This window comes from Alosa sapidissima, chromosome 19, assembly GCF_018492685.1.
Source record: "Alosa sapidissima isolate fAloSap1 chromosome 19, fAloSap1.pri, whole genome shotgun sequence".
Taxonomy (NCBI): Eukaryota; Metazoa; Chordata; class Actinopteri; order Clupeiformes; family Clupeidae; genus Alosa; species Alosa sapidissima.
This window is the reverse complement of record NC_055975.1, coordinates 16,936,491-16,951,490: the sequence shown is the minus strand read 5'-3', so window position 1 is coordinate 16,951,490 and position 15,000 is coordinate 16,936,491. Positions and strand designations below refer to the sequence as shown.

The 15,000-nt window shown below is 44.4% G+C and overlaps 1 protein-coding gene across 1 annotated transcript in view; it reads right to left on the bottom strand.

Annotated features, from left to right (window-relative positions):
• Positions 1-15,000, bottom strand: part of gphna (gephyrin a) — an 84,919-nt gene that overhangs the window by 30,118 nt on the left and 39,801 nt on the right. The window contains 5 exon segments of the mRNA XM_042073472.1: positions 870-997; positions 1,490-1,548; positions 1,551-1,601; positions 2,054-2,206; positions 2,208-2,336. Coding sequence (XP_041929406.1) covers positions 870-997; positions 1,490-1,548; positions 1,551-1,601; positions 2,054-2,206; positions 2,208-2,336 — 520 coding nt within the window.

Below are 15,000 nucleotides of genomic sequence, written 5' to 3'. Positions count from 1 at the left end.
GGATGCCATCACTCCAACAAATCTAAAGCAACACCCTCAGAAACACGCTCTCCTGTCAAACACAAAGCCTAGCCTGGCAACATGGACACATGAACAATAAGATACAGAACAACACTCCTGAAAACAAATCCCAAGTCACATTTGGATCAACAATGCTGTTGGGGGGGAAAAAAAACTAAATCAAAATGCTAGAGATAGAATTATACATGAACAGTTGAACATCTAGCTGAAAAACCATATGACTGCAACATCCAATCAACAAACTCCCTTCCAAAACAACTGAGGTGGTACAGTAATCCCACCCCTGACAGTCAATGCTCCACCCCGTTAGAAAGTGGCCAACCAATGGCAGAGCTCCATGCTGTAGGGGGATGAATGCAGAATGTTAAGGCAGCAGAGGAGGGGGGGGTGGAGAAGGTTAGGATCTGAGATTCTTTAGGGGGGAGGGTGGGGGCAGTGAAGAGTATGCAGGGAGAGGGTGGCGCTTTTTTGATGATGTCACACACAATGTGCTGTGCCGTCAGAAAATACAAGTGAGAGAAGAGCCGAGATGTGTCCGTAGGAAGAGAGATGGAAAGAGAGAGGGGAGAGAAGAGAGGAGTGAGGGCAGAAGAAGTATAGAGTAGGGGAGGTAAATGAGCAGGGGATGAGGAGGGGGGAAGAAGGAATAAGTGACTGAGAAAAAGAAAGAAAGAAAGAAAGATAGAGAGTAGGAGTTCTTATTTTGATGGAGAGACAGGAAGTGGTGGAAGTGGGTAGGAGATGGCTGAGAGAATAGAGGAGAGAATAGAGGGGGTGACAGGAGAAGAGGAGGAGGAGAGGAAGAGAGTGATGAGGAGGAGGAGGATGAGGAGTGTTCTTACCTTGGGGGGTGGGGCAGGAGGCGGTGGAGAAGCGGGACGGCTGCGCGCGGGGAGACTCGGATGGCGTCGTGCTCAGGGAGGCCGTATCCCGTGGCAACACCTGGACACCTCGAGAGATGATGGAGTCCCGGGATCTGAGAGAGAGAGAGAGAGAGAGAGAGAGAGAGAGAGAGAAAGGGGAGAGGGAAAGAGAGAGAGGAGAGAGAAGGAGAGAGAGAGAGAGAGAGAGAGAGAGAGAGGGAGAGGGAGAGATAGAGATAGAGGGAGGAAGAGAGAGGGAGAGAGAAAGGGGGAGAGGGAAAGAGAGAGAGGAGAGAGAAGGAGAGAGAGAGAGAGAGAAAGAGAGAGAGAGGGAGAGAGAGAGAGAGAGAGAGAGAGAGAGAAAAGAGAGAGGGAGAGAGAGAGGGAGATGTTTCAGTGTACATCACAAGAGCACAACTGTATGTGCCATCCTAATTTTCCACCTTTACTGTGTGAACCTTGACACAGATCATTTAGACTCCAATGTTGCTTATGAGCGTGACTGGACGAACCATAACAAATCAGACAACAGAAACATTCTCCAGATGTGATGTGATTGGAGTGGTCAGGGTGCATTGTGAGGCAGTGGGTGGGGCCTTACCGGCTGGTCGCCACAGGAACAGGTGAAATGTTTGGGGGGAGGGGGGAGGAGGCCGAGCGTGTGTACTGGCCACCCTTTGCCATGACAACAGCGTGATTGGGGTAAAACTTCATGCTCTGATGATGAAGGTGAGGCAACAGAGGGACATGGTTCAGGTGTGGAGCTGCACATAGAAACACATGTGCACGCACACACACCAACACAAAAACATGCGCATGAACACACACACACACACACACACACACACACACACACACACACACACACCACACACACAAACACCCACTGAAAAGAAACTTAAAAAGAAACATGAGGTCATGGAAACACGGAAACACAACATACATTTCACACAATGGGACCAATGCTTAGATAATGTATGTATGTATGTAAGAGACTTCAGCACAGCTTTTCCCACCTCTCTCCCTCCTGATGCTCCACCAACAATCACTAATCACCAACTTATGACATCCACCCAACCAAACACACCCACCCAACACCAATGGACACACCCCGTGTACACCAACAGACACACAAACAGGTCTCTGACTGCCACAGGCCGAAGGCTTACCTTGGCGGCAATGGCGGCGGCAGTGATGTGCGAGGAGGCGCTGTTCTCGGTGGACGGCACGCCGCTGTCCTTCTTCTCCTCGTCCTCCTCCTCACACTGGACGCCCTTGTCCTCGGTCTGCCGGGGCGGACTGCCCAAGCCGGGCGCGGGCCAGCGGGGAGAGTGGTGGCGGTGGCGAGGGCAGGTCCTCCAGCGCGTCGTGCACCTCCTTCACCCGCACCACCGCGTCCCGCAGCAGGTCGATGGCGTGCGGCAGCGCCGGCAGAATGAACTGAAAACACTCCTGGGGTCAGGGGTCAGGGGTTAGGGGTCACGGACAAAGGATAGGATAGAGGGAGGAGAAAGGAAATGAAAGTTGTTATTGCCTCAAATCATATTATTGCCTTATATTACACATACATTATATTACGGTTTACATTGCCTCACATTACGCATTTAAGCAAGAACTTTATTGTCCACTGCTGTGAAAATTCATCTTTGGCCCCACAAGCATATAGCACACACAAACAAGACTATACAGCAGGTACAACATATGGCACACACAAACAAAAAGGTAAATCCATAGTGATTTAGGGCAAAGCAGCTCAGCGCACACTACCATCTGTCTCCATCAGTATGTGTGCTCTTCGGTATCTACCTCATGAGCTTGCTAACGTTAGCAGAACTGCGCACCTCTAACGAGCCGCTTGGCTACAGAGGAGCTCCGCAGAGCACTGCAGGTGCCCACAGCGTCGTTGAGTAGCACTCAACAGCTCTCCACAGTGTGAGCGATCCGCCCGGCCGGCCAGCCGGCACACCCTGAGGCCCTGCTTTTAAGAACACAATGAAGTGGGCAGAGAGAGTGTCCTCGTGATCTTCATAATCGCTATTTAATCGCCATGAGTGGCAGGGAGTTTGCCGATGTTTTTACAGCATTCAGACGGGGTAGCTAGTGAAGGTCCAAAAGGTTGACACAGCACAGCTAGAGGGGTTTCCTGGACGAATATGGAACAGGGACAACTGTTCTGGTAATGGTTATTCCAACGTCTTTTCCGATCTTACAAAAGAAAAAGGTTCCTCCACTCCACTATTCCTTTAACTCAGAGCTCCTTCTAAATGTCAACGAGGGAATAGAAATTCTACGGAGGGACTAACAATGACATTCTCTGCTCTGGAAACAAGAGTGTGTTATTAAACATGACATACAAGTCGGACCATTGGGAGCATGGGCACATAGACGCTGTTTTCGCTTTGGTGATGATTTCATTGTCTTTGCACCAGAAACCTCATCTTACTCTCCAAACCACCAGGGGAAACGTTTAAAAAACATGCATGGGACGTACAGCATGAGCTTGAGACTGTGACAGCTCTGCACATGAGTGTGGTGCAACATGAGAGAGAGAGAGGAACCAGACAGGACACCAGAGGACACCAGGACCAGGACACCAGAGAAAGAGAGAGGGAAAGAAAGAAGGAAAGAATGAGGGAAACAAAGAGGGGAAAGAGAGAGGGAAAGAATGAGGGGAAAGAGAGAGAAAGAAAGAAAGGAAGAAAGAAAGAGGGAAAGAGAGAAAGAAAGAGGGAAAGAGAGAGGGGAAAAAAGGGAGAGAAAGATAGGAAAGAAAGAGGAAAAGATACTTAAGATATATCATGGAGGAAACTCATAGGAAACACAGAGAGGGGGAGGGAAATGGAAGGAAGGTGAGAAGGAGAGCGAGTGTGGAGTGAGAAGGAGGTGTGTGTGTGTGTGTGTAGGATGGACAGAAGGAGGAGGGAGAGAGAGAGAGAGAGAGAGAGAGCATGTGCATAGAGGATGGAGAGAGAGAGTGTGTGTGCATGGAGGATAGAGAGAGAGAGAGAGAGAGAGTATGTGTAAGGGAGGCAGAGGGAGAGAGAGGAGGTTGTATCTGGGCGGGGAGTGAGCATAATGGGGTTCTTGAAAGTTTAATCCCCCCCTCGGGCCTGTGGGTCTCCACATCAAAGCGGCCACCACTTGCCGGGCCTGATGGGTAAGGCCGATTTATGCTGCATCCGCATCACCACCACTCTCAGCAGAGCTGCCGTAATAGGATTGGACACAATGTTAACACTGAGGGAGCATGTGTGTGTGTGTGTGTGGTGTGTGTGTGATGCATGTAATGGTGAGCTGGTGTGTGTACATGTGAGAGAGAGAGAGAGAGAGAGAGAGAGGAGAGAGAGAGAGAGAGAGGAGGAGAGAGAGGAGAGAGAGAGAGAGAGGACTGTAGACTGTCATGTTTGTGTTTGTACTGATTTGATTGTGTGTGTGTACAGTATACAGTATGTTAATATGGGATGTTTTGATGTCTATGCATTTCTGTGTGTGCATTCCGGTAGTGATGTACAGTGTTGGTTTGTGTGTGATGACATGGTTGATGTGGTGATATGGTATGTGTGTGTGTGTGTGTGTGTGTGTGTGTGTGTGTGTGTGTGTGGACAGCGAGGGAAAGAGCTCAGTGTTGGGGAAGTGGAAGGGAGAGCACCTGACATCTTAAGCCTCTTACAGAGATACACAAATGAAAAGATTTGTCGAAATAAGTAAACATAGAAAATGCTCACACAGGCACACACAAACAAAAAGCTGGCACAGATGTGAGCCATGCACCCCATACACACACTCACTCTTTCTATCTGTATCACACACACACACAAACGTATGCAGTGTGAATTGGATTCAATTTGTGGCGGTAGCTGACTTTGACAACGGGGGGGTATTAAGACCGTCTTGGTAGTGTATAGGTCTAATTGAGTGCCTGTCACTTTAAGACGTTTGAGGGAACCCTTGCAATTGTAACACAGTTGAAAGGCTGCTGATGTGTGGATGCAATTCATAACGTTTTCTACATAGTTAAAATAAAGGTTCGTACTTCTCCTTGGGACAAGCACTTTTGAATTTTGGAAAACACTTTTCCATTTACATCGGGATTTTGCAAACCATTCAGTGTCAGAGTCAATAAAATGAGCCCTTCAACGAAATTGACAAGCAGCTTAGAAGTAGGCTAAGCATACTAAATTCGACATCCAAACAGTATTCTAACGTTAGCTTTGAGATACTGCTTGATTTCATAACTTAACTTAGTTTAGTCTCTTCAATGTAGCCTACTATGCTGTGATAAGACCTTAGCGAGAGTTCACTTCAATGCATCAGTTTTGAACAAATTTGCGCAGCATGGCCACCATGCTAAGCGAATTTAATAGCAATTTAGCCAGACGTCTTCTATGCAATGCTTCTACTGTATGTGACAACAACAATCCTTCAACAATCGTGAATATTTTGTTAAATGCACATGCAGAGGAGTGGGGGGCAGCGGGCTACGAGAGAGAGCGGGGCGGGGCAAGGAAAGGCTGCGTGCGTTAAAAGTGCAGCTCAATGGCAATGCAAGGATTTAGATAGATAGATAGATAGATAGATAGATAGATACTTTATTGATCCCCAGGGGAAATTCAAGGTCTCAGCAGCAGCATACATACAACACAAACACATTCTTTAACAGCAGAAAGAGTAATTAAAGTATATAATATAAAAACACAACTAAGCAGTAAGGAAAGTTGCGAAGTAAAAAGTAAACAAAAAGTAGTACAAAGACGTAGAAACAAAACACTAAGACACGGAGCTGCTGAGTAGGCTGCCACACCTGACGGCGCCGGGAACCGACCTTATATTTTAATTAAATTAAATTAAATTAAAACTAAACATAGAATTTTCATCTGTGAGCCCCGCCACAGATTAGTCAATGTATGGGAACACTGGTATGTACACCCACACACGCACACACACACACAAACAAAAGCTGGCATAGATGCCATGCATCCCACACACTCTCACTTACTCATTCACGCTCTAAAGCTCACACAGTTATGTCTACTCACCTGTGACCCTTTCTTGCTTCCAGGCAGATTAATGATTAAGGTTTTGCCTCTGATGCCACAGACCGGCCTGTAAAATAACACCACGGGCACTTAATATCAGAGTGGTGTGTGTCCAGCAGCTAGCATCAGTGCATGGGTAGCATATGGATGTGTATGTGTGCTGTACTGTGTGCAAGTATTAAATGTGTTTTATGTGTGAGTGTGAGTATGGGTGTGTGTGGTGTGTGTATATATGTGCTACATTGTGTGCAAGTATATGTGTGTTTCGGTGTGAGAGTGTGTGTGTATATGTGCTACATTGTGTGCAAGTACATGTGTGTTTTGTGTGTGTGTGTTCTCATGGGGGTATACTTACCGGGACAGCATGCCCAGTGGGTGTGACATTGAGAGATCCCATGAGCATAGCCAAGGCCATTCCTGGAGCCTCTCTCTCAATGACCTCTCTGGTGGCCTGCACACACATAGAGAGAGAGAGAGAGAGAGAGAGACAGAGAGAAAGAAAAGAGAGAGGACACAGACACACACACACACACCACACACACACACACGTCAATACTACTGCTTTATTGAGGCCACTAGGGACCAATGCCTTTAGTCCTCCCACACCACATAAGCACGAGGATGATGCATAACTTCACATTTCTTCAAATGTAAAGCGTCTCCCCTAAAGGTTGAATATGTTTCTCTCTTTCCTTTGAACGTATGCCCCTGACAATTATTACCAAACTACTAATTTAGTGCTAGGATGTGGACTCTGGCTTATATTGGGGTCTGGGGAACAGATTTCTTTTCATTACCCCTTAGAAAAAGTCCCGTTTTAAAAGCTGCTATGACATGTAGCTAAACTCCAACAGGGGGAGTGCTTTCTACACAAATGATGCCTGCTTGGCCCCTCTGAAGATGCCCTGCTGTCTAAGTGGTGGGCAGTGAGTGGTTTTGCATTACACAAGAATTAGAGCCTCAGTCATTTGAATCAGTCATATATCTAGAGTATATTTCAGGTACATTATACAACAGATGTGAGTGTACCCCTATGCAATATCACTTAAATGTCAAATGATTTATACATTGTATTGTCTTTCATTAATTGCGTTATTTCCCTCTTATGAACAATCAAAAACCGATACTACAAAAATTAAAAATGTCTCAAAGTAGAAACTTGATGCAACAAATGTGAATAAACATGTGATCGCTAACTGAGTTTCCATTCAAAATGAAGATTTCTATCCACTGTGTTATGGGAATTAAAATGATCTAATCAAGGGAAGAGGTCCAAACAGCTGGTGGGATCAAAATGTGAGGTCGCCAGGACAACGTTGCCGGAAACACGTAGGTAGGTAGAAATGGAACAAATGCCTTTATACCTAGTATGTGAATTGAGAGAAAATCCACCCTCTTCTAGCGAATTGAATTTTGACTTTCGTTAGACTTTCGGACAGTGCCAGTCAACCTTTATGGACGACGTCCAAAGAACGAAAAAAAAACCCATACCTACTAAATTTTGCTAAAGAACACGAAAAGAATACAGATAAATATCGGGAGGACATTCCTTGGTCAGATGAGATCTGGCCAAGACGACCCCAGTGAATGCAAAACAGTCCCGACAGTGAAGCACAGAGGTGGGAGTGTGTCGATATGGGGCTGCATGATGATCTAGAGATGGCATCAAGATGTCTGTGGATATACCAGAATACTGGCTGGCAAGGAGACTCCCAAAAACTTGGCAGAGGAGGAATATTCTAGCATGATACCAACCCAAAAGCACACTGGCAAAATAATACTAAAGTTTCTAAAGACCTGGCCAAGTATGTCAACTGACTAGAATCCTAGAATCCTAGAATAGAATTTTTGTTCAAAGAACTTTCAGCATTTCAATATGTGATGACGTCATGTACAGTTCTGCATGCATGCATAAACACATCCACAGTTAGCCGCAGTAAAACCAATTACTGGTTTTGAATCCAAACATACTGAACACACACACACACACAAACACACAAATACAACACTGTGTTTGTGAGGGAAGAGCACCAGAACACGAGAGAAAACACACACACACACACACACACACACATATACAGTTATGATACTGCGTGCCCTTGAGTTGAATGGCAGTTTAAACACACACATTAGTTGCAGAGGGGAGGGAGATGGTATGGATCAAAGAATGAAAGACAGACAAAAAAAAGAGAGATGAGCGAGAGAGATAGAGAGAGGATACAGAGATTCTCTGGAGAATGTGTAAAATTATTATTTTTCTCCCCAACTACATATGTTCATGCAGGCAGTAGAGACAATAACAAACAGAGAGAGAGAGAGAGAGAGAGAGACGCACACACAGACACAACTCTACATGTATGCTCTCACATAAACAGTCACACATGCACACACACACAGAGACATGCACACAGGGACAGAGAAGAAAAGCAGAGAAAAGCACATTTAACACACACACACACACACAGGGACAGAGAAGAAAAGCAGACAAGCACATTTAACAGACACACACACACACACACACACACACACACACACACACACACACACACACAGAGACCCATGCACATTGCAGTCACACTCACATGGACACAAACACAAAGGGGGGGGTCGTCCTGTACCTCGGGGGGTGACATCACGTGGGGCAAAGCCAGTCCCTCCGGTGGTCAAGATGAGGGTTGAGCTCCTTTTCATCGCACCAGTCCACCAGGGTTTCCTGTACCATCACACACACACGCACGCACGCACGCACGTACACAAACACACGTGCACGCACATACTCACAGGCGCACACGCGCGCACACACACACACACACACACACACACACACCTTTGAGTGCTTTCCCAATCAAAAGTGATCTTGAGCAAGGCCATTAACTTCATTAATCCAACATTAACATAAATATGTATCTATACAATAATCAGTGTATCATGTCACATCACATCACATCTAATCAGCATTCCTAGCTACAGGTATTCCATTCATAAGTGTTCTCTTCTGCTTAATGATCTGTAGACGCTACAGTTCAATTTGTGATGAGAGATCCTTATACAAACGTATTCCATTGAGGTTTGGTTACAACTCGGGCTTGATAACTAAGCCATGCGTGTGCTTTCATGGTGCCTTGTGACTGGAGACACCATACTATGCTATCATCTCTCCTCCCCATCTGACTGAGTTACACTTGAGGAAATGCAAAGAGAAGGGGAAAACACACACACACATACTGTATACACCCACACAGACGCAAACACACACATACATCATTAATATTCTAGTTCTCGTATGGGGAAGATCATGGAAGACTAAAAATAGAAATGCGTGCTGAGTGGTGGAGAGGGGAGAGTGAGTGAGAAAGTGAAAGAAAGAAAGAAAGAAAGAAAAGAGAGAGAGAGAGGAGAGAGAAAGAAGGAAAAAAAGAAGAGAGAGATTTACCTTGATCTCATCTATTTCATCAGGGACTATTTGTATGCAGAGATTATTCCTCCGAGCCTGTGGGGTGAAACAAAACACACAGCACCGTTACTTCAGCGCTCCGCTCCACACTGACTGCAACGCGCACACACACACGCACGCACGCACGCACGCACGCACGCACGCACGCACGCACGCACGCACGCACACAGGGGCCTGGGGAGCATGAGATCACCAGAGACGCTGTCGCTGTGCTGCTGCAGATGATGGACGTCCCATCTCTGTTACAATGCCGTTATCAGCATTAGTTACTGCTGTATTGTTGAGCGGTGTCATTATTCTGATGATGGCTGTCAGGGCTGCTGGGCTTGTTGTACTCTAATGGCGCAGACTAAGCTACATTTAGCATACAGTGACAGGAAAAAACAGTTACAAAGAAAAATGGAGCAGCAGTGGCAACACACACAGAGAGAGAGAGAGAGAGAAAGAGAAAGAGAAAGAGAAAGAGGAGAGAGAGAGGAGAGGTGCTAATATCTTTATTCAAGTCATTCATTCAATTAATTATTTTATTTATTGTTGTTGTTTATGCCAACAAAGCCATTTTAATTCAAATGAATTTTAAGGAAGAGAAAACATCTTTACACTTTCAAAACCTGAGGTGAGGAATATGTAGAGACAGAGTTTGCACTCAGACCTTCACACCCTCAATGTTTATATGACATGACCTGGAATTTTAAACTTTTGAATTGTGGGATATCTGCCTTCATACTTTCCATGTGAGCAAAATGTGCTCATCAGCGCCTACAGGTGGCTCAGTTCAGTACTGCCACATGAACACGCTTGAGGACACAGTGAAGCTGTGGATGTTATCACCGCTAAAAGCATGTCATGACAGTTCCACCAGAGCTAAATCTGGTCTGGATTGGCTGGTGTAACACAACTACCGATACTTGACAATAAAGGCTTCGGTTGCACAGAGTTCAGAACCAACTCCTTGAAATGAAGTCATGACAGAATTCAATACATCTCATGACATCATTTCAAGGAACAGGAGTCCTTCTGTTCTGTACAGAAATGCCAATTTAGTGGTGGAGAGACTCTGAGATAGAAAGAGAGAGAGAGAGAGAGAGAGAGAGGAGAGAGGGAAGGGTGGGGGGAGAGGGATGGAGGGAGGGAGAGGAAGAGAGGAGCAAAAAGACCATATTGTGTTTTATTGCCAATACAGAGATGATGCCAATTTGAGGAGAGGAGGGGAGGGAGAGAGAGAGGGATTCTAAAATGAGAATATGCTCAACACAGACTCAGGCTTATTTAAACTAGTTGCCAAGGAAACCCCTAGTGTGTGTGTGTGTGTGTGTGGGGGGGGGGGGGGGGGGGGGGGGGGGGGGGGTGGTCCATGCCTGCGTGCCAATTTTTCACCATTACATTGCATTGTTTGCAGATTCTCAGGATTCCCCCTGTCACTCAAGTGTTACTAAACCTTTTCAATCCATCTTTTTTCAGGTTTTCTCTCTCTCTCTCTCTCTCTCCCCTCTCTCCCTCTCTCCCTCTCCTCCCTCTCTCTACTTTCTGATCCTCGGCCTGCCAGCCCTCAACTCCAATATAATACTCCACAGTATTTTTGTCCCTTTTGGGGACAGACCTTTGTAGCACTCTGGTTCTCTTTTCAAAAAGGTCAAAGAAAAATTACCAAGCAACAACCTTTGATATCAGGAAACCATCAGGTGTTGCTTTTTGGAGAAAAGCGCCTTCATGATTTTGCCAACATAAGTAAAATATGTCGGTTAGCATGTTAGCAAGCTTTTAACAGTATCAGCAAAAAAGCTAGCATAACGCTTCTGTAAGATAAGTCCCTGTTGTGTAACTCACTCAGTATGTATACATGCACAGTGAAGCTCAGCTCAACTAGGTGATTGACTGGATTACGGCCCTTCTCCACCTATACATGCATGGAACGGCATTGAAGAGGAATCGCTTTATTGACCGAAGTATGCATGTTGTACTCCGCTATGCTACTGTAGATGCCGATCCACCGAAGTGGTGGACATTGTCAAAATTGGAATTATTTCTGCAATAGGTCAATGGCCAAAAGCTGCACCTTTGCTGCACTGAACTTTCCTAGTACAGGGGGATATATGAAAATTAGGTCAAATTCTTTCATAAAGGCATGAAACTCGGTGAACTTGTACAGTCTGGAGCCCTGGACATTTTCAGATATAAAACCATTATCAAAAAACCCTAATGGTCGCCGTGGCAACAATTAAATGCTACCATATAACTGAATTAAGAATATATTTTGCATACAGTATCTCCTGAAACAAATATGGTATCCCAGAACAAGTGATGTCTACTCCAAGGGATGTGCAGTATTTATGATACATGTATTACATATTTCAAATAAAAACTAGATGTACCGCATAGCGGTACAAAATATGACCGCCGCTCAGTCCTGTACATCCGTTCCGCGAAAATAAATCACACTTCAATTTGTCTCCATATTTTACTCCATCCCCCACTCTTGAAACTTTTGTGTATGCTTGTTTGGCATGCCTGAGTGTGTGTGTGCGGCTGCACAGAAAGTACCCTACTGGTGCTGAAAAGGTGAATAGATTGTAGAATAGCCAAAGAAGATGTAGAATTGTTATAAAACCTTTAAAAATCTCTAAACAATCTCAAGTAGGGCAGTTCATCACAGTTCATCCATTGCAACTGGATTGATGAAAGGTCACTTACCACCTGTAGGCTACATTGTATTTGGGGAAAAGCAAAAGGTATCAGCATAATGTTATTTATTTATTTTTTTTTTTTTTTTTTATGTATTTTTAAACAAAAACATCTCTGTCAGTTCCATGCCGTTTTTCAACAGCTATCAAAAACAAAGGTCATTTTTGGATGGATGGATTTTTTTGTGAATGTTTCTTCTTCTACATAAGATTTTAGTCATCTTTAGTTCATGTAATACTTTATTGTCAATGCACAAATTAAGTAACAGTAGTCTGAAACGTTATTGTTAATGCACAAATTAAGTAACAGTAGCCTAGTCTGAAACGAAATGCTGTTTTACATCTAACCAGTGGTGCAAATAACTGACATGTCCAAATGGGCCTTGATGAAATGCGTCGCTAGACTGTTCATACACATTTTAACGGGCCAAAGTTGAAGAGCTTTTGTCCGTTATTGTTAGTGCAAATATAGGCTGATTCATGTTCCCTTGCATTGTTTAACTGAGGTCCATGGCTAGTCTGGCTTTCATCAGACCAAGCTCAATCTTTTAAGAAATCAAAAAATAAATAGCGGGCAGATCAGGCTGGGTTCACCCAGCCTAGTCCATAGGCACCCGATATTGTTTAATTTTTCCGATTGAGATATACACGCTCTGGCTATTCTAAATGCAAAAATGCATCAGGGAGTTATGACAAAACGGTAACTAACAAACTAGATCCTAATAGAAAGCTTCCCTAAGCTACAGGTAGGATTATAAGGTAGGCCTATTTACAACATAAATTGTCAATAGGCTATGCTGGCGACACAAATAAAATCTCCTTTGGAAACCAATGGCTTACGCCTTACAGTATCAAGCGGACTTAAACTGTCATATCGTGGCGAAAAGTTGTAATAACATTCACGCAGCTCCATGAGTCAAGGAAAGCGCGAATGAAGTAGCCACTTCTAAATGGGACCCACTACACAGTAGCTTAAGGTGTTTTGCTAAAGCAGCCATAATGAAATGAAGGTGTCATTGTTTGGATACTTCACACACACGTGCTTTTTAATTTCACAGACTACAACTACCAAGCTGTAATCAAAGCACATCGATTCCCCTCTCACACCCTGCACGCACTTAAAACAAAATAAACAGGCGTCTCAGTCTCACGCATGTATAAGCAAAACTGTATCAGACCGGGTGTAACGTTGGTAAATCTTCCATTGCACAGAATGATTTTGTAGCACGTGCAATAAATGACAGTCGAAAGATACAAACAGTGCTGCTATACATTTGCTTGGTATAACCGCATGTATAGTTTTCTACAAATGCAATAAATCAAATGCCTCCATCACTCAACCAACGCTAACGGTAACATTACCTAGGTCCCTTATTGATATTACAAGATTAACGTACCTGCAGTAAAAACCAAGCATGTCCGATAAACATCCTCAGATTTATTTCGGCTTCAAGAAGAAATGGGAATTACACTTCATGTGAACATCGTCCTATCCTTATAGATGTTCGCTGCGGTAAATTACAGTCCTTGTATGAAGAGTCCATTGTTTTTTCCAACCCACTTTTAACTTCCAACAAAATTACGTCTCACTGCAACGATGCGCCATCTAGTGGACAAACGACTACTTCTCGCCAATACTGAAAATGCAGCCATGATGATGATGATGAATATTTATTTTGGCTTTCCTTTTAATCCTACTGATTTTCATTTTTTACCGGGGGGGGGGGGGGCAAATCACAAATGAGTGATTATGAGCCAGGTTGATGTGGACCCTTGAGACCAACATACCATAAAAGATTCACAGAGAACTGTGTCTGCCCTACCCTCCTTTCGGGGGGTCCAGTCCAGCGGGGGGGGGCTGCAGATGGAAAACGAAAAATGACGGTTCCATGCTATCCATGTGGGGGGTACATGCCCACCAAGTTTTGTGTACCCCGGTCTTTCGTGTCCGGGAATCCTTGTTGGTGTACGTCACTAAATGTACACATAAATTATTTTATTGTAAGGCCCCCCATGAACGAAAGTACACAAAACTTGGCATGCATTCAGAGGGTGTCATAATGATCCTACACTTTTAATTTCGTGCAGTTTTGACCTTGTCAGCCAGAGATATTGAGATGAAAACACCACTTTTTTGCTTTTTAATTTTTAACTAGGTGGCGCTATACATGAAATAAGTGGTAATGGGATGGGTTGACATGCCCCCTTAAGACCAACATACATAAAAAAGGTGGACCTCCTAGGCCCTACGGTTCTCGAGATATTCACAGAAAACTGTCTCCGGCCACCTACAGGCCAGTTGGTGTATAGTAACATAAATTAATTTATTGTGTGGCCCCCCATGAACGGAATTCCACGAAACTTGGCGTGCATACAGAGGGTGTCATAATGATCCTACAATTCCAATTTCGTGCAGTTTTGACTATGTTAGGTCACAGATACCTTCAATTACAACACCTCATTTTTACTTTTTTTGTGTTTAACTAGGTGGCGCTATACATGAAATGAGTGGTTATGGAATGGGTTGACATGGCCCCTTGAGATCAACATACAAAAAAAAAAATGGTCCTCCTAAACCCTACGGTTTTCGAGATATTCACAGAAAACTGTGTCTGCCCTACCCTCCTTTCGGGGGGTCCAGTCCAGCGGGGGGGGCTACAGATCAAAACGAAAAACGATGGTTCCATGCTATCCATGTGGGGTTACATGCCCACCAAGTTTCGTGTACCCGGTCTTTCAGTGTCCCGGGGACTCATTGACGGAAATTTGGGCATGCGAAAAAAGAAAAAAAAAAAAAAAAAAAAAAAAAAAAAAAAAAAAATTCTGACTAAACCTATATGACCGCCGCTTCGCTGCGCGGCGGTCATAAATAGTATTTTGTTATTTGTATTTGATAGGGTTGAAGAAAAATGGCTTCATATTTTTTATCAAAATACTTGATGACC